We start from the raw sequence: 19511 nt of genomic DNA, 5'->3' as shown, positions 1-19511 counted from the left end.
CTGGAGAACCGGATTTTGGTCTCAGCAGTTCATCTGGCAGGGACTGAGAACAGTTTAGCGGATGCTCTGCGCTGACAGAGCATGGTCTCACACGAGTCGGAAGTGTGCCAGTAAGTCCTGGACGAGGTCTTCTCTCTCTGGGGTACCCCAGCAGTGGATGTTTTTGCCACAGAGTCCAACAGGAAGTGCAAACAGTTTTTCTTGAGGGAATTCCCAGCAAATGGCACACTTGGGTATGCGTTTCTGGTGGAATGGACTTTCCCCTCTCCACAACGCCTTCTCTCAGATTCCTGTCATTCCTTAGGTTCTCAAGAGGTTTTGAGCGACCATGAGCTTGAATACCCTGGATGGGGCGAGAAGAACATGGTACCCCAATCTCTTGGATCTGGCCATCTGTCCCCCTCACCTGTTGCCTCGGCGTGCGGATCTCCTTACCCAGTCGGAAGGTTGAGTGGTTCACGTGACCCCGGATTCCCTCCATCTACATGCGTGCCTATTGAGAGGATGAGGTATGATGATTGGGACCTCTTGCAGGAGGTACTTGATGTGTTGCTGGCTGCACGCAGACTTTCTACAAGATCTTTGTATGCATAAAGGTGGAGAAGATTTGAGGCGTGTTGCAGGGAGCATGAGATTGTCCATCTTGTTCTTGCCCTGCCACTATAGGGATGGAGTTCCTTCTGTCACTGGCCTCAGCAGGCCTTCAAGTTGCCACAGTCAAGGGATATTTGGCAGTCTTTTCTGTGTTGAAAAGGTCCCCAAATCAAGGTTCTTTTTTTCACTATTCTGGTCATGTCCCAATTCCTGAAGGGGTCTTCTGAATAGGTTTCTACCATTTCCCTTTGTTGTCCCAGATTGAGATCTTAATCTGGTTTTGACCTATTTGATGGTGGCTTTGGTCGAGCCCAGGTACTCCTATTCCTTAAGACTGTTATCTCTTAAAAGAGCCTTCTTAGTTGCAATCATGTCAGCCAGGAGGGTTAGTGAGTTGGAAGCATTGTGCTGCAAACCCTCCTTCCTAAAGTAGTTTCGGTGTTTCACCTCTCTCAATCTATTGATCTGCCTGTATTTTACCCTCCACCTCATCTCTCGAAAGAGGAAGAGCGGTTCCACTGTCTTAACCCCAAAAGAGTCTTAAGCTTTTATATCACTCGTACATCTGAGTTGCGGAAGACTGACCAGTTGTTTGTGGGCCATTCATTATCCTGTAAGGGTCTTGCTTATAACCAAGCAAACCCTGTTGCGTTGGATTATTTTGTGTATATCCGATTTATACCAGTCGGCAGGCAGGGAGCTTCCCCACCCGGCATCAGGGCACATTCAACCAGTGGGGTCTCAGCTTCTACAGCCTTACAGAGAGGTATTCCTGTTAGGGACATATGTCATGTGGTGGTCTATGCACACATTTACGGTAAGTAATTTCTCTCAATACAGGTATTTGCTGCATTTTTTTCACAGTTCTGATAACACATTTATTAACAAAATGAGTGGTAAATACACAACAATAATAGTTTCTTCTTTTAATGAACAATATTTATGTTTATATTCATTAATATCCATCTTTAGTTTTGTTTAGCTATTTTATGGTCTGGTTAGGTGTATATTTTAATGAATGGTCTGCTGCAAACCTTATTAAAGTTCAGAATGTCAATTTTGTCCTTGTTGATTGGTCCCTGCAGACTAAATCAACACTTATACATCCAATGCAATGCACATTGAGTGTTGATGCATGCTGTCGCTTTTCACATTTGATGGTGTTTGCCGGTGTATCTGGTTAAATATCACCAATAGTGTTTGGATTTTAAGGTTTAACTGTTTGAGGAAGCTACTGAGGGATTAGAAAGGAGAATGGCTTAACACCCTCTACTCAAGTTCTTACAAGCATCTGCCACCAGAAATGTATAGGCACAACGGTAAGCCAAGACTCCTTGATATACCATTATCATCTCTGTAGGTTGCTTGGCCAAGCTCAAGACTTAACCCTTTGGTGGTGCAGAGTTATACATGAACCACACAAGAGCGATACAAAACAGTGAAAAAATGTAGATTTTAAGGCCAATACAAAATGGGACATTAAAATGGTAAGACCCTATTAAATAAATGTTGCTAAAATGTTGAGAGAACAAATAATGTGATTACATGCAACATTTGGAGATATTGCTTTTTTTTGCTCAGTGTGAATTCTCATCTAAGTTAGCAACTTGAATTGGCTAAATTCCTTTGGAAAATGTCAGTTGTGATAAATCTAATGGTGTCATCACTCCTTTACCAGTGACAGCTTCCCCTCATGTGGCCGGGGACGGCAGCCGCTACCTGGGGCGGGGCGGGGAGATATATAAGGGAGGACCACAGGGGGAGGTAACCCACAGGGTAATGGCATGACATCATCAGACGAGACATGGTATCCCCCATTTCCCTCTTGAGGATACCTCTTCCATCCCCTTTGCCTTTATGGCTTACTGTCATAGATCTCTTCATTCCCTCTCCAAAACTACTTAAAATACTTCTTCAGAATTCTGCATACAAGTCATCAAACTGGATATTTCCCGTTCACCTTCCCATACTCTTCTTATATGTTTCCACAAACATACTTCCCTCCTTCTAAGGATAGAAGTACTGCCACGAAGAAGCTGAGCCAAGTTGTGAAAATCAGTGAAGACCCAGAGTGTACGCCGCGCTCTAGTTGTTGTGAGCGTATACTAGCCGGCGGGACATTTAAATAGCAAAGCCAGCTGACTGGGAGGGGCTGGCTGGAGCGGTCAAGTCCTCTTGGTGCAGACCGAGGGATTGCTGCGCGAATGGGAGATCCATGGAGCCAACTGGCTCACAGGAGAAACAGAGAGGAGCACACTTCAGAGACTGGTATGCCGCTGGAACGCCAAAGAAGAGAGGATGGACTCCTGGCGTGCAGCTGTACCGAAGAGCAGCCTCTGCATTGTTGGAGCTCAGGGAGCGCGGAATAGGCAAGCAAGAGCCACAGGAAGACTTCAACCAATGTGGGGTGAAATAACCCTGAATACCATAACGAAAGGCCAAAGTCATTGGGGCGGGGGGGACATGCCCCTCAGGGAAAGACCTGGGCGGAAGTAATGTGCAAAATGAGGTCCTTGCCAAATGAAAAGGAGCAAATTTAGGCATCTAAGCTGGGAGATGCCAGGAAATGTTCCTTGCCACATGTGAGGGAAAGACCTCAGAAAACTTTTGAAAAGGGTCTGGAAAAGAGGAGACCATGTTGGCAGAAATGGCGGCATCCAGCGTGTAAATTGGTGTGCAAACTTGAACTGCAGAATGGAGTTTTGTACTTTGACCAAAATCACTGCTTTCAAAAGCTGTTTTCCTTTTCAGTTAAAGACATGCTCTTCGGAATGTGTGCAAAACTTTCAACATATGAGTTTTGTTCCTGTCATGTTGGGAGCCTGAACTGGGTTTAAAAAGCTGCAGTCAAATAAAGGCCTTTTCCATAGGCTGGGACTACAAAAGACATTTTGATTTTGCCTTAAGTAACAGGTTGTAAAACTAGATGTGCAGCAAAGTCTTAAAGTGTAATTGCCTACATGTAACCACTATATGCAGGAAACAACGTTGCAGTGATATTTCAACATATTAATGGGTTGCATTTCAGAGTTTATGTCAAAATGAAAAGCAAGTTAAAAAAGCAACTTCAGCTGAAGGAAGGAAGGGAAATTCACTGCTAGTAAGTTTCAATTCCTGGATGTGAATCCCCCACAAGTGAATGTGGATTTCAAAGCTGTGTTGCCGAGAGAATGAGCTGAGGAATTCTCTGGATCCCCAATTCTGATGACCAAAAGCACTCAGGCTGTTGTAAACAGGGCCATTAGCCTTTGAAGCTGTAAGCTAATTTAAACAAAAGGGTCCCTCTTGATGTCGGAGCTAAAAAATATATCTCTGCTATGAGAGGGCGCAGAGTCAAGGCAGAGTTTCACACCCTTTGCACACAATAGGATATATGCTATTTTTGGGATTACTTGGGAAGTATTAATCGGACACTATTCATGTTCAGATTTATAAAAGCTGCCAGTGAGCTGCTTTTGGTGGGCCAACATTATTTTGGTGACACCAACCTATCAAAAGTTATAAGAAACAAATGTATTGTGTCCTCTGCATAAAAATGACAATCATAGAAATTTGAGAAAATGTTTAATGGGTGATAGGTATTCTGCCCATCGAATGCCAGATTTTTCAGTAATGTAGTTTTGGCATAAACAAAGAAAAACTGTGACTTTGCCTTAGAATAACCTACAAACTGCTAGGTCGGATCATTTGATTCACAAGAAAATGTGTCTGAATATGCTGGCATATGTGGTGTAATCTGATGAGAAAGAGCATTTATCAAAATGTGAGATTTCCAGGTACAGAAGCCAGATCCAACCCCCTGCCTCTGTCATATGATTGATGGGGTAATCTCCCCTGGCTTCTCAAATCACTCCCCTATTCTCTGGACCTACTGGCTTGCAGAAGGGTGGGAATCCTTGACCACTGCCCTATCAGTTGTGTGAGAAGGATGACCCATCTGTGATGTCATTTGACTTATAAATAAGTTACTCCACCTCAACTGAGGATTCTCTCTACAAAATCCGAGGTGTGCAGCTGACTATAATCTGGAGCTATCCTTGGAGACTTGGGTTTAGTCTGGGAGTAAAGTAGGGAGCTGAAGTAGATGATTTGGAGGACAAAGAGAGGCCTTGACTGACCCCTTGATGGTTCCTGTAGTGAAGCCCTGCCACCCCTGGATGACCATAAAGCCCTTTACTCTTGTAAGTATAGACCTCCCCAGCCATAGATTAAACAAGTCCTATTTTCTTAAGCACTACCCTATAGACTCCCCATGGGAAAAATCCCTTCTATTATCTGCTTGTGAAATTCAGTCATCTTTCTATTGAAAGTATTTTATTTGTCTGTGCATTGTGGTAACTCTCCCATTGACAAATCCTTTGTTCACCTGTGCATTTAAGTCATTTCTCCTATGGAAGAAAATCATTCCTTGTTTGCCTGTTGATTATAGTCCTTTTCCATCTGAAAAGTCCTTTGTCTGCCTGCATAGTTAAGCCATTCTCCTGTGGAAGAATCAATTTTATGTCCATGTATTTTTGCCATTTCCCATTTAAGAATGTCCCGTGTTGGTGTAGATCCCTAGCATAGTTGGCGGAATATTAAATCAATTAATTCCCACATTACTTCACGGAACAGGGAAAGGTAGCATTCGAAACTACCCCTCCCTTTCCTGTGTCTTTCGAGTCAGTATAAACAGAAATTGTTCCCCAAAAAGTCAGTTCATTAAGGGCTGAAAAACCAATGTTTACATGTGTAATGGGGTGTTTCAAAACAAATCCCCATTTGCATCTGTTCTATTGAACCCAAACCGTTGTTCCCATTGTGAGTAATCCCTTTGCCCAAAACATACCTGTTAGTTGCCCCCTGTCATTTTCACTTAAAACCGTGGTTCCTATGTGCCATTCTCATTGTTGATAGCGTGTGTGTCATTTTCAGGCCAAGCAAAGTTAGTGTAATTTCCATTTTTGTTTTTCTAAAAATGTCTTTTAACCTTTGAAAACTAGTTTTTCCTACTCTATCGTCCTTCCCCTATCATATACTGAGCACAGATGAATTGCATTTCCTTCATTTTTCATTGCTCAGAGCTCACCAGTCCTTCACAGCCCCAGAAGAAACTGGTGCTATTCCCACTTTTGTTTTCCTAAACATTGCACTTCACCTGTTTAAACCAATTTTTTTCTAGTTTTTCCTAGTTTATATTTCTTCCCCTACTGTACCCTGATCACTGATTGTGAATTGCATTCCCTTTATTCTTTTGATTTTTTTTCCTCATGTGTTGCCTGTATCAAAATCGAATTTCCTATGTGTATTAGCTAGTCTACTTTGAAGCCCTATTTGTTTTCTAGTGTAAGCAGCCCAAAGTACCCTTGTGTGCTTTCCCATAGCAGTAGTATTAAATCATTGAAAACCCATTTTCCCAGGGTAGCAGGGGGGAGTGCTTAACCTTCCTGCAATCATTTGAGTGGAATTGTTTGGCATTGCTTTTCAAAAAACTAAATCGGAGTGGCATCATAGTATCTCTTAATGTGGTTGTTTTCTAGTAGTTTGTGCATTTGTTTTGCCACAACATTAGTGGCTGCTGTCATTTCTTTGTTCTGATTGGATATTAAAATAATACATTAATAAATTATTCATTGACAACACACTGGCCTGGTTCCTGGTCTATTGAGAAAATGGGTGCTAGTGGAGGTTGGGTGCGAGGCGGGTTGGAGGCCTCCTCAAAAAGAATTCTGTCTGATAATAAAAAGCGTTTTATTGTGTGACACCTTCATTTGCAAGGGAAGAGATCCCTGACTTGCTGGTGCTGCATAGTACATTGTGAAACCACGAAGCAAAGGCTGCCAGCCTGAAGGAAGGAAGGAAGGAAGGAAGCAGGATGCCAATAAACTGCTGCAGGTACACTGCGGCAGAAGCCATTCCAGCTACAGCATAACAGTGAATCCACCTGAGGGATGAGGGCCCCCGGGGCATTTGGGTAACATGACTGAAGTTGACAGAAGTAAATGAGAGAGAACGAGAAGTGCCATGTTACTTAAAGAAACAGAGCAGAACAAAGATAAGAACTTGTTATGTTTGCAAGTGTGCACAATATGCATATGAGCAAGCCCTGGCAGGAGAGCATAACAGGCATTTCAAGTCACAAGTGTTTGCATTTAAGAGACGCCCTGGCAGGAGAGTATACCAGGCAGATCCAAGGTGCAGAAATATGCATATGAGAAAAGCCCAGACAGGAGAATTTACCAGGCATTGCAAGTCATAAGTGTTTGGAGATGGTGAAAAGAAGTATTTGCATATGAAAGAAACCTGGCAGGAGAGTATACTGGGTAAAACCAAATAGGACAGTTTATAAAATACACTGCACAAGAAAGTCCATTGAAGGATATATCAAGAAGTAACTAAAGAGTGTGATTTAGAGATATCAAGGAGTAAGATGAAACCTGACAAGAGAGCTCACCAGATAGTCTATCAAGAATCAGATTGTCAGACAAGATGTTTTATATAGTAAATATATTTCATCTAAAGGAACTTAAAGAAACCATTATAAAGCTGAGTGACGAGAAATCGCAGGGAAGGGAACCACCCTCTGGAATTGTGAACGTTATCCTCCTCAAACATTTAAGTTGGAGTTAATCATTTTCTTTTTTGAACATTTGTACACCTTCCAAGGCCAAAGACATTTCCCTTTTCACCTTATAGTTCATTTTTAAAATGTGAGAAGTCAGCATAGTACTTTGGACACAGGACAGTTTACTTTGGACATCTTGACAAAGGACAGACCCATTTGTTTTGTTTTTAGGTAGGGGAAATACCTCTAGATTAGGAACAGAGAGGCATTTTCCACACCCATTTTCGTTTAATAAATGTTTATGGCCAGAATAATTAATCGCCTGTGTCTGAGTTTCATTCCTGACCCTTCACACAGCCCTGACTAGGCATAGAGCTGCAAAGAAGCAGTGCCAGTCAACAAGATGGTAGCCATACATATTCCAAACATTGAGCCATCAGAAAATAACATTTCTCCCACCATTTCTGAATCACAATCCTATGTCCTTACTGTCATTTGCAAATTAAGGTACAGTTTGTTAATGTGAACAGAGTGCAGTCCCATATTAACTATGGAAATAATATAATAGCCCTCTCTAACTTTCTTTTTACACAATATATATCCTTAAAAAATCTAGAGCTGCTTTTTAAGTGTATATTTTATCGAAACAAAGGCACACCAGTGATATTATTTTTGAATTGATATCACTGACCAACAATCCTTGCAGACAAATCACACAATCAAATCTGTTCTAAAGATTGGCTCCTCCAAAATGATCCAACTCCTGTCATTGTCACTCCCTATAATCAAACCGTTGAATGTTACAAATTACCTGTCAGGAGGAAGTTCTTTTCATCAACATAAACTAGTGAATTGAGGCCCAAATCTTTTGACTCTTGAACAAACCATTCAAAAGGCAACAATGTAGTTTATCTGTGGTTATCTCTTTGTAAAATAGCCCTATTTTCTACATGGCAAGTGTGTCCCATAATGTATTACACTATGCCTGTATGGATAGATAATACATGGATTTCCAGTTTTGGGCTTTAGTCAGTCATGCTGCAAGTAGCATGTGAGACCTCCCCTAGCCTGAGTACCAGATCTTTTTTATAGGTGCTCATATTGACTATTACTCCAAAGTGAATAATCTTCACTTTGGAGTGGATTGTGTCCTCCAACGTATTCCTCATCTTAGATATATTCCGTCCAGCTTTGCTGCTCTTCGGCAGAGGGCGCCGTGCGTCAATGTCGTCGAGTCGATGGTCCCTCGAAGGCCTCCGTCGAGGGTGACGTCATTGGGTGTATAAGTAGCACACGCGGCACCCGTTGGCCTCAGTTCCGTTTTTCCGCAGTTACGTTGCTTCGGACATTCGGCGCGCCTCGAGTTCTGTGAAGAAATATAATATAACAAGAAGAATTATGTCCTCATCATCAACGCCGACCACGACCCCGAGATCGGGTTTTAAGAACTGCAAGTTGTGCGGCTGAAAAATGTCGATCACGGACCCGCACCGCAAGTGTTTGTGGTGCCTCGGAGAAGGCCACGACATGGAGGCCTGTTCGATGTCAGGCGATGACAGGGAAGGCCTTGCAAGAAAGGAGAGGAAAGCTACAGGTAGGTCGGAAGGATCGAAAAGCCTCTAACGTCGAGTCGAGACCCCATGAGGAGAAATCTCCTCGACGCGAAAGGCATCGATCTAGATCCCGAAGCGATTCTCATCACTCGTCGTATTCGTCAAAAAAATCGAAGAAACAACGCCATAGGTCTCCCTCCACCTCGTCGTCAGACGAGTCTCCGAAAAAAATGAAATGGCCCACGAAACATTCGTCTTCCGAAGAGTGGGAAGCATTCAGGGTCAAAATGATGGAGGTTTTTGAGAAGGCAAAGCCTTGGTCCGCACCTTCTTCGGAAGCTGGCCGGGAGTGTCATCGCTCTGACACTTGCGCGCCCTCGAGCCCGGGTGATCGTAAAAGGAAGGATAGGGAACCTTCCAGGATGCCGAGCGATAAACGCTCAAGTCGAGTCGACCGCTCGAGGTCACCGAGGCCTGTCGCACCTCGAAGGGAAAATCGGCGAAGACTGCCTCGACGCCCTCGAAGCAGACCCTGTCGACCACTATGTCGTATGTCTACCCCTACCTGGGCGATTGGTTGATCAGAGCGCGCTCTGCCGAGCAAGCACTGGATCATCTGAAAGTCACCTGCCATTTCCTCCACAAACTGGGCTTCTCCCTCAATTTAAAGAAGTCTCAAATTACACCTTCCCAACAGCTTCAGTACATAGGAGCTGTACTAGACACATGCTTGGGAAAGAGCTCGCCTCCCAAGACAAGGGCTCAAGACATTCTTCAGATGGTTTCCAAATTCCAAAATGCCCAAAATCTCCAGGCTTACGACTTTTTAAGGTTGCTCGGCCTCATGGCATCCTGCATCTTTCTGGTGCCAGACGTCGACGTCGATAAAGGCATTGACGGCGTCAACGACATAGTGGTCGTCGACAGGGTCTGCTTCGAGGGCGTCAATGGGCCCTAAAGACTCAGAGGTCCCAGTTCTCGGGTCAAATGACGGATCTTCTTCAGATTCCGAACAAGGTCAGACAAGACCTTCTATGGTGGACCACTACAGAGAACATCCTAAAAGGAGAACCTTTTTGGCAACCATGGCCGGAGATCACAGTAGTGACGGACGCCTCACTACTGGGGTGTGGAGCACATGCCAACGATTTGACAATCAACAGTCGTTGGTCTCCATCGTAGTCCAAACTACATATCAACCTTTTAGAGCTGAGGGCAATCAGACTAGCGCTGAAGGCCTTCCTGCCATCTGTCAGGGGAAAGAATGTCCTGATAATGACCGACAACACAGTGGCCATGCACTACCTAAACAAAAGAGGAGGCGCAATGCAGCTCTGGTATTGGGCGATTCAGGAGGGATCTCCTGGCAATTCATCTAGCCGGGGAAGAGAATATGATGGCAGATGCTCTGAGCAGGCAGAGCATGGTGTCCCACGAATCGGAATTGGCTCAGGAAGTCTTTCAAGAGATCTTCGGCCTTTGGGGAACCCCTCAGGTAGACCTATTGGTAACCAGTACCAACTGAAAATGCGAAAGGTATTGCTCAAGGGAATTTCCCCCGAGAGGAGCCCTGGGGGACGTGTTTTGGTGGATTGGAATTTCCCACTTTTGTACGCGTTCCCTCCGATTCCCGTCATTCCTGAGGTCATCAGCAGGCTGAGACGCTTCGGGAACCGCATGATCCTAATTGCTCCGGATTGGGCCAGCAGAACGTGGTATCCGGACCTTCTAGATATGTCCATCTGTCCTCCAGTATGTCTTCCTCAGAGAGAGAATGTTCTCTCTCAAATGGAAGGTCAGGTTCTCCACCCAGAGGTCAGAACACTCAACCTTCATGCTTGGTATCTGAAAGGCTGCGATACAGGGATTGGAACCTTCCAGATGATGATATGGAGGTGTTGCTTTCGGCAAGAAGGCCAGCAACAAAGTCTCTATGCCGTTGGAAAACGTTTTGCAACTGGTGCAGGGAAAAGAATGTCGATCCTTTTCTATGTTCTATTCCGGAAGTACTATCTTTCCTTCTGACCCTAGCACATAGAGGTCTGAATATCGGAACAATAAAAGGTTACCTTGCGACGCTTTCCATTTTCAAGCGCTCATCGGAAGAATGCTCCTACTTCAAAATTCCTTCGATAACACAATTCTTAAAAGGTCTCACTAATGTGTTCCCTCCTCACCCATTTCAAGTACCGATTTGGGATCTAAATTTACTCCTAAAATTCTTAATGTGTGCCCCTTTTGAGCCTATGCACACGTGTCCATTAAGATTACTAACATGGAAAACGGCCTTTTTAGTTGCTCTAACATCAGCAAGAAGAGTGAGTGAATTGCAGGCGCTGTCTTCTGGGCCACCCTATACTGTGTTCCATAAGGACAGAGTTGTATTGAGGGTTAAACCATCATTTTTACCAAAAGTAATATCTGATTTTCATTTAAGTCAGAAAATTGTTTACCCTCATTCTATCCTCCACCTCATCCTTCTAAGGAGGAAGAAAGATTACACAGACTGGATCCAAAAAGATCTTTAAGCTTTTACATCTCTAGACTTTCTAGGCTTAGAGTGGACAACCAGTTGTTTATAGGCTACACATGAAGGAAACTGGGTCAATCGGTAACAAAACAGACAATTTCACGCTGGATCGTGCTTTGCATTTCAGAATACTACAGACTAGCACAAAAAGACCCACCAGAAGGGTTAAGGGCTCATTCCACCAGAGGCATCGCCTCTTCCACGGCCCTTCAAAGAGGTGTCCCAATAAGGTCCATTTGCGAAGCAGCAACTTGGTCTTCACTTCACACCTTCTCAAAATTCTATAGCCTGGATGCTTCCCAGTCTAGGGAGCTGACTTTTGGAAAAGCACTGCTATATTCCGCCATCTAAGGGCATTGGTCGGGAAAATATCTGACCCCTCCTCCAGAGAAAGTATGCAAAATACTGCTTTGGGAGTCTATCTAAGATGAGGAATACTTTGGAGGACACAATCCACTCGAAGAATAAGTTACTGACCAACTGGTAACGTTCTTTCGATTGGATGTTCCTCCAACGTATTCCTCATCGCCCTCCCATCCTACCCCTCTGTAGATTTTTCCGGGTTATTGCCATCTCAAATCTCGCATGGCTGATACCTGTCTGCCTGCAAAATCTACACAGTACAAGATCACAGATAAAAAACAGGGGAAAAACAGAACTGAGGCCAACGGGAGCCGCGCGTGCTATTTATACACCCGATGACGTCACCCTCGACGGAGGCCTTCGAGGGACCATCGACTCGGCTACATCGACGCACGGCGCCCTCTGCCGAAAAAATTTCCGAAGAGCAGCAAAGCTGAATGGAATACATCTAAGATGAGGAATACGTTGGAGGAACATCCAATCGAAAGAACGTTACCAGTTGGTAAGTAACATGTTCATTCATACGGTATAGTATAATACTGCATGCCAAAATGGTGGTACAATACAGAATGACTATCAAATATGTAATAGGCTACCCTGCACTAAATACAGTGCCAGCAACAACTTAAAGTGGTGGGGTATATCTTGTTTAGTCTAACTGGTGTCAATTACCAAAACAGTTTTGTATGAGTTTTTAGTGGCACGAGTACCGTTTGATGTTTTGCTACTCTAACCCACATATTGAGACCAAAACAAGTTACTAAGTTATTCCTGAAGGTTTTGTTGCCAAATGGGCATATGTTTGTGTTAGCCTTTTATACAATCTGGAAAACCAATTAAATGGGTGGTCAAGGCCCATAAGGACAGGACTACCTTCCTTTTACACACAGCCCAATGTCTTTACTCTAAGTAATGGAACTCCTCATCCAAAGGGAGCACAAACTCATCCACACATTCTGCCTATGACTTCACCTTCCCTGCTTTATACAGCTAACCCAAGCAAGATCTGTCACCTTGTTCCCCTGTGAGAAAATCTATGGTATTGTTGGGAGGCAGATGAATGTCATCCATAGCTTCTGCCCCTCCCCCAGCCCATACCACACAGGTGAGAAATGGTACCCACTATGACAATTGTACCACCATTATCCCAGGTGGGTACAGTAGGAGATGGACCCAATCTGAGCTGAAGATGACAAGAGAAATCAAACTGACATTGCAACAATACATGTGCATGCATTAGACATGAAGAAAATATGGACTCAACGTGAAGAACATGTAAACTACGTAATATATGCATTTATACATGATGAATATTAACATAGAATCCATAAGACATGAAGAATACTAACGTAAGCAATGTATACGCTGAATGCAACCGGAACGACACACGAATATAGCTCACCAACGTAGAAAGCAAGTGTGTATTATATTCATTTTATTGTTTATTTATAAAGCGCTAATACACAGCTGACGCGCTTTAAAGCACTTCAAGGCGGTAAGGGAACAAGGGAATACAGTAATCATTCTTAGGCCTTGAAGAGAGAAACTAGAATACTAGGCCTGATGACATTTCTCCTAGTGCAAGTACATGAAGTGTTAAGTTGCGTCTAAGCTTGGAGGGTGGGGGGACGAGAGACAGTGGGGACAGGACAGACAACTCACTGGTCCAAGTACATTTAGGTAATGCATACGTACAGACGGAGGTACCGGGGATGGGTGTGGGGTAGAACAAAACAAGCTTGTTCCAGCAGAGCCCTGGGTTAAGTGCAGAAAGGTTGACCCGCTCATGGAGGGTAAGCTGAAAGTGCAGTAATTCTGGATAAAGTTCAGCGGCCCGGAGGCAAGTGCAAAAGACTTGCGGAGGAGCCTGGAACCTGTAGGCTCTGGAGATGAACCAGGCTACCAGTCAGCAAAATCTGTAGCAGGCCGCCATCTTCTTTAAAATGGAAGTCACAACATGCTTGTAATTAAACGAAAGGCTTCACAAGAACTCAATATTAGTTTATTTTGGTATCACCCACTACCCTAAAGAGTATATAGCCTGCCCTCGGTCCACATTATCAAAATCGGCAAATGAGGTATACCTGTTGGGCTGTGCCTGTTTTACCATTATGATTGGTTTGACTGCTGGTTTTGATGTAGTATGGGCATTTTAGCCACAGCGCTCTCCTGCAAAGCAATAGTAATTTTCTCAGACTCCTCCTTCTAGTTTCTCTCTATGGGTATAAAGGCGAGGTAGTTGTGGGGTTTATATGTGCTTGTGTGTGTTCTTGTGTTGGTGTGTTCACGTCTCCAGTTAGATTCAGGAGAATGGAGCAGTGTTTTTCTGTGGCATTATTCCCCGCTCTTTGACACTTGGGATTTATCCAGTGTTGGTCTTGCCCATCCCTCATACAGCCAAATAAAAAATGGTGCGTAATATGGCCATCACCCCCACGTAAGGGGCGTACATGGCCAGTAACGGCCCGCCAGCCTGAGCCTTAGCTCACGCCTCGGTGAGAGCTGTGGTCCGTTACTGGCCATGTACTCTCACAGGCATACAGGTGATAGCCATTTTCGCACCCCAGGGCTCCACTCAGAGTGCAGATATTTTGTTTTACCAGCCACTGTTCATGTTGCACGAGCCCAATCTCCCATTAAAACAAAAAACAAGATGCCCCCCCACCATTGTAAATAGAAAAGGGACGTTGTTCCTTTTCTATTTCCATGGTGGGCACTGATGACGGGAGAGAGTGCTGGCACTGGAGCACAGAGCTCTAGTCCAGCAGGTAAGTGGGGTGGGAGTTGGGGGTGATGGAAGGTTGTGGAATGTCTTGGAGGGGTGGAGGGATGGTGGGGGGCATGAGGTGACAAAGGGGAGAGGATCCCCTCTCCACAATCAAGATGGAGCCACCCTATGATAGGGCCTCGGCAGACTGGAAAATGTGGTGTTCTCTGTACACTGCCTGATTGGATGAACATTCATATTGACTATTCAGAATTTTAATTTGCCCAATTTCACCGACTCACTCTGGTTGATCATACTTAACACACTTTATATATACATTGGGCAAATATTCAAATGGCATTACAATCCTCATCCAATGACACGTGATGAAAGTCTGGTACATTGCAGCTGCCATTTTATGAAATCTTTAAATGCCAAAAAAACAAGGCCTTTCAACCTTGATCAGATATAGAGGGTGGTATTAAAAAAGGTAACATTGTGCAATGGGACTGGAGCTAGAGATGTGATAGAGGGCAAATAACGAAATAAATGTTTGAAAAAACACATCCAACATATACTTGCAACTGTGTAAAATCTACGTTATATTTGTTTTTGACTCATAAGTGACACTGTGACACTAATTAGTAATGCAGAAACATTTGTTGAGAGAGGGATGACCCAGTGGCAGCAGAAAACTCTGCAGGTGTCCTTCCACTGCTTAGTTGTGTCTTAGTTGAAGTTGGAAATTGCCTTCGTTTTGGTTTATAGATGATGCTTCATCACCCCTGTGAGTTTGGGGTCGTAGATGGCATTCAGCACCGCCATTCGTTTTGGCTTTGCTAGTGCTTAAGTGGCAGCGTTAGTTTTGGCTAATAGGTGTTGTTTTAACAAAATTATTTTTTAATTTGGACTCTTAGATGATGCTTTAGTTACAAAACGAGCGAGCTATGGATATTGTAATTGATGTATGGACTGTGGCGTGCAACAGACAGTGCCCACTTAAAACCCCGGGTATCAGGGTGGTACTTCGGCTGGGGAGTGCAGGTATAGTGCACTCCTCTCTCGTGGACGGGATTCTTCTGCCACATAGGTCACACACTCCTCCCTGATTTAATGAGTTCACTTTAGCTAAGCCAAAGTTCTTGGTTTTGACAATGCTTGTTTTTTATTGGTGCAACAAAAGATGTTCAGCAATGGTACGTGGTTGTAGACCCTGCTGGGTGAAAGAAATTCCATAGAACAGGTTATTTGAAGCATGTTCGTTCTCAGTAGAAGGGCTCCCACACTCTTGTGAATTTTGGAAAATGTGTAGTTTCACCCCAAGTAAACCAGGGTAATCCAGACGTAGACCCCTTGCTCACTGTGCCTTACAGAGGCTCACCTTCACCTCACTGAAGAGGTCCAACAAGGCCGAAACACGTGTCTGGGGTTGCTGATGGTAGTCTTGTTCAGAGATTTGCCTAGTATTTTGTTGCTGCACTGCTCTTCTGGGTGGGACCAATGCATTTCGGATACTCAGCTATCCATCATCAGGGCCTGCCAGTTTTCTAACAAAACTCACTGCTGTGATATAGTGTTGGAAACCTCTGAACAAGGTACATGTTGCGCCAAAGGACACAGCAAAGGTTGGAGCTGGGTAGCTTACTGGCTGTGCACAGGACGCCTACGGAAGTAGGCGTCACAAAATGGAGGACAAATTAAGTAAGAAAAAGGTTACTAGTAAACTTCTATGGCTACTTGCAACAGTAGTTATAGTGTGTCTGATAGTACCGGTACTTATGTCTGGTAGTACTGTAACTGCTGCTGGTATCACTACTACTGGCCTGGCAGGATTGTAACATATGGAAACATTTTGGTGGAGACTGCACTTCCTCCCCGCCTTCTGATGTAATTTCCCTTTTAAGGGGTTGAAAACAAATCGCACCAATGAGGTCAACCTACATTAGCAAAATTTTTTTAAAGTGTTTTTTAAAATCTTTTAGTTTGATAGAGTATTTGACGGGGGAAATTGACAGAAGATAAACCCCTAATAGCATGGAACCAGTACAAACACAATAGGGGTTATTACGATCCTGCAGTAGCCGGTAAAAATCGCACAGCTGCCGCTGGAGTAGTTTTTTTTCTGGCGTCCGGCAATGTGGAATTACCGGGGCATTACAGCCCTGGCAGTCCCGGTAATTCCCCATTGCCAGGCGTTGGGAAAAATTACTCCCCATTCCCATTCGAGTCCCATTGGAATCAATGGGAAGGAGGAGGACAGTAGCACCGGCACCGTTCATGATGGTACTTGCGCTACCGTCAAAGTCTGCTAGCGGGTGCCTTACCACCGGCCGCCAGGTCAGACCTGGTGGACGGAAAGGCACCTGCTCGCAGAACTCTGACTATGCCGATCCGGTAACTACGGTGACGGTAGCTTACCGGCACCGTTGTTACCGGACCGGCATACTAATGAGGCCCACTGTCCCTCTAAATATCACATAAGCGCATGAATGCTTGCTTTATTTTATTGTGTACTACCAACACAGACAGGGTCGGTATATGCAGAATCTCCATCTACCGTCAGTCATTACTTCCACCAAATCTGAAGCCACGGAGCGACAATTTATAGTGTGCAAGAATAACATGGTTTCGTGTTCTGTACATACCCTTTGGTTGCTTTTTTGCACTGAAATGTTAGCTACTCAAGTGCAAGTGTTTTACGTTTTCCGAGAAGTAGAGGTTTCAAGTGATATGCTAATACTTCCGCATGGCATCTGCATGACTTGCTCTTTGTGTCCCGCAGGTCTCGTCTGCATGAAGTCCAGCACCTCCGTGGTTGAGCTCGTTATGCTGCTCTGCTCACAGGTAAGAGCTCTGCCCCATCCATCATGGCATTCTGCTTACATAACGCCGCAGGCCAATTTAAGGGTGATAGCTTTTTGATTTGTCTTTTCCTCATGAGAATCTTGTTTTCTCCCTATAGCTTTTCTGGTCCCTTAGTGGTACCGCTTGCAATATTTGCCGGTAATACAAATGTCTGCAAAAGGTTCTGTTTGTGTACCGTTGGCTTTATACGCCTACTGTAAGTGCAGTGTAATTTTCATGATGCCGCCCAGGGGTGGACTGCCCTCTACGGAACTCTGGAGATTTCCCCGTAGGCCTCCCCACCCTAGGCCTCTTTTGTGTGGTATTTCCAAATGTTCCCATAGGAAAAGGGTTGGGCTTGCTGAAAATGTGTAATATGGGTTCACTTTGAAAATTAAGTCCAAGGGCCTTGTTTGGTTCCGCCCCCCCCCACCCCCCCTGATGCCACCCCATGCTAAGACCCTTGCTTTGCATTTGTATGCGATCAAACCACTACATCTTCAAAACTCTGTTAAGTAAGAGCAGTCATTTCTGTGGACATGTGTGCCTGTTCCCAAATACAGTCAGCGGAGAGGGGCAGGGTCGCGCGGCGCAACATGTACTGTGTGCGCCCATTCCTGCACGTTAGGAAAGCGTGCTGCTGAGTCAGATAGCAACATGCCATGGGCATTCATTTCACGCTTTTACCCAGGGGTGACCCAGCTTGCCATGCACCTCTATAAACATTCAGTGCACGTGCACAGAGAGTGTGCAGTGGCAGGAAGCAAATGTCAGACATCATTTGGTGCAGCTTTAATTTATTGGGAAAAGGTCAACGTGATTTATACTTGGCCGGTGATACCATGTAAGAACCTATCGAATGAATGAGCCCTGGACAGCACCATAGGCTGGGCATGTACTGGATAATTGCTTCACGAAGCAGGCATTTAGGTTTCGTGTTTTAAATGCAATTGTAAATGTTTAAAGTAAGACCTCGTAGTCGAGATGTGCAGTGCGTCAAGGTATGAAAATTTGCCATCATGTTATAAATATAATTAAAGCAATATTTATTCACTTTCCGACCATAAGAAAGTGTGGAATAGAGGCGGGGTCATGCAGGCTACGCCGCGTCTCTTTCAGCCTATCACAGCTTCCCGCTCTCTAGTCTGTCAGCAATGTTGGACTGGAGGCTCAGTAGGTACGTGTCGAGGCTGCACGTTTCCCTTTACGATGTGCACACGCTGGGCATTGGGCATTCTGTTTCACAGGAAGCCCCAGATGAAGCCCCCCTCCCCCAACCCCAGTGGAGTAGCTTTGCTGAATACGTTGGGGGATGGGGGGGGAGTACATGACATCTAAAGGAAAGGTGCCCCTGCCAAATGTATAGGGTCAAACTGGTGTACAACGAAAGTCGGGGGGGAGGCGGCGGGTTCACCTTTGTTAGAGGCCCTCACCGGCTTCGCCGCAGGAACACTAACTTTGCTGGTAGTCACCTCCCACACAGTAGAGTCCTCTGGTGCAGACTGTAATGCTTAATTCGTTCTGATGTTACTTATATAGGATACATAGCATAACTTTGCACGCGTTGTCTTGGGAAAAGTGGCCAGCAGTTACAATACAGACAATGACGTGAAGAAAGTGTTCACTCTGCGAGAAAGGTTGTGGGTGAATGGGTGCATGCCGCGAAACCTCTAGGACTGTCAATGTTAGTACTGTGATAATAGTATGGTGTGGATGAACTGGCTGCAATCGGGTGTGTCTGCGTGCGCGCGCGTGCTTGCGCGCACCTCTGCAGTGTTAATGAAATAATAGGTGTGGCTGTTACTCCTCCCCCCCCCAACAATAATTTAGCAACATTTGCATTGTGACCAACGTGTTCAGGCATGTGCTCTGCTAATATTGTCCGTCTGCCCCAGTCACTTTAATATGGACCTTTTAGCTGAACTGAAGTGGTGGTTTCAACGTACCTGCTGTTTTCTGCTTCCTGGTTTCCTCTGCTTCAGACTTGCGCCCACAAGGAAGTCATTACACCCGGTGCTTGTATTTCCTCTCTGGATGAATGCTGCATGGGGCGAAGTTAAATAAAAGTACATCGCAGGCACCAATCCACAGAGGATTCTGGCTCACACCGCCTCCTGTAGGGCTCTTGAAAAATGTATTCACTCCAAGCTGAGCCCCCTGAGTTCAAGTGAAGTAGCTCTCTGCTCTGACCCTTTGCTGGGACGTTATGCTGCGGTTCTTTTTATAATGTTGGCAGACACCGCTGCACGCGGGCTGGACACCCTTAGAAAGGCGCCTTCTCGTGGCGTTTCTCGGTTACCTTGAGCGGATCCGTTGAAAAAGCAAGAGTGCAGCATTAGGCCCAGGCGTCGATGATGGCCTCCTCGTCTCATCATA

The 19511-nt window shown here is 44.8% G+C and overlaps 1 protein-coding gene across 6 annotated transcripts in view; it reads left to right on the top strand.

The window, feature by feature from the left end:
* The window catches only part of NBEA (neurobeachin), a 2584133-nt gene that overhangs the window by 1163688 nt on the left and 1400934 nt on the right, over positions 1-19511 (top strand). For all 6 annotated transcript variants that reach the window (XM_069640609.1, XM_069640605.1, XM_069640608.1 and 3 more), the window contains one exon: positions 17074-17135. In XM_069640609.1, the coding sequence (XP_069496710.1) occupies positions 17074-17135 (62 nt within the window). The remainder of the gene's footprint in view (positions 1-17073; positions 17136-19511) is intronic.

Source organism: Ambystoma mexicanum, chromosome 7q (genome assembly GCF_040938575.1).
Source record: "Ambystoma mexicanum isolate Mex_15411 chromosome 7q, UKY_AmexF1_1, whole genome shotgun sequence".
Taxonomy (NCBI): Eukaryota; Metazoa; Chordata; class Amphibia; order Caudata; family Ambystomatidae; genus Ambystoma; species Ambystoma mexicanum.
The sequence above is the reverse complement of the archived record's forward strand: the minus strand, read 5'-3'. Positions and strand labels throughout refer to the sequence as shown.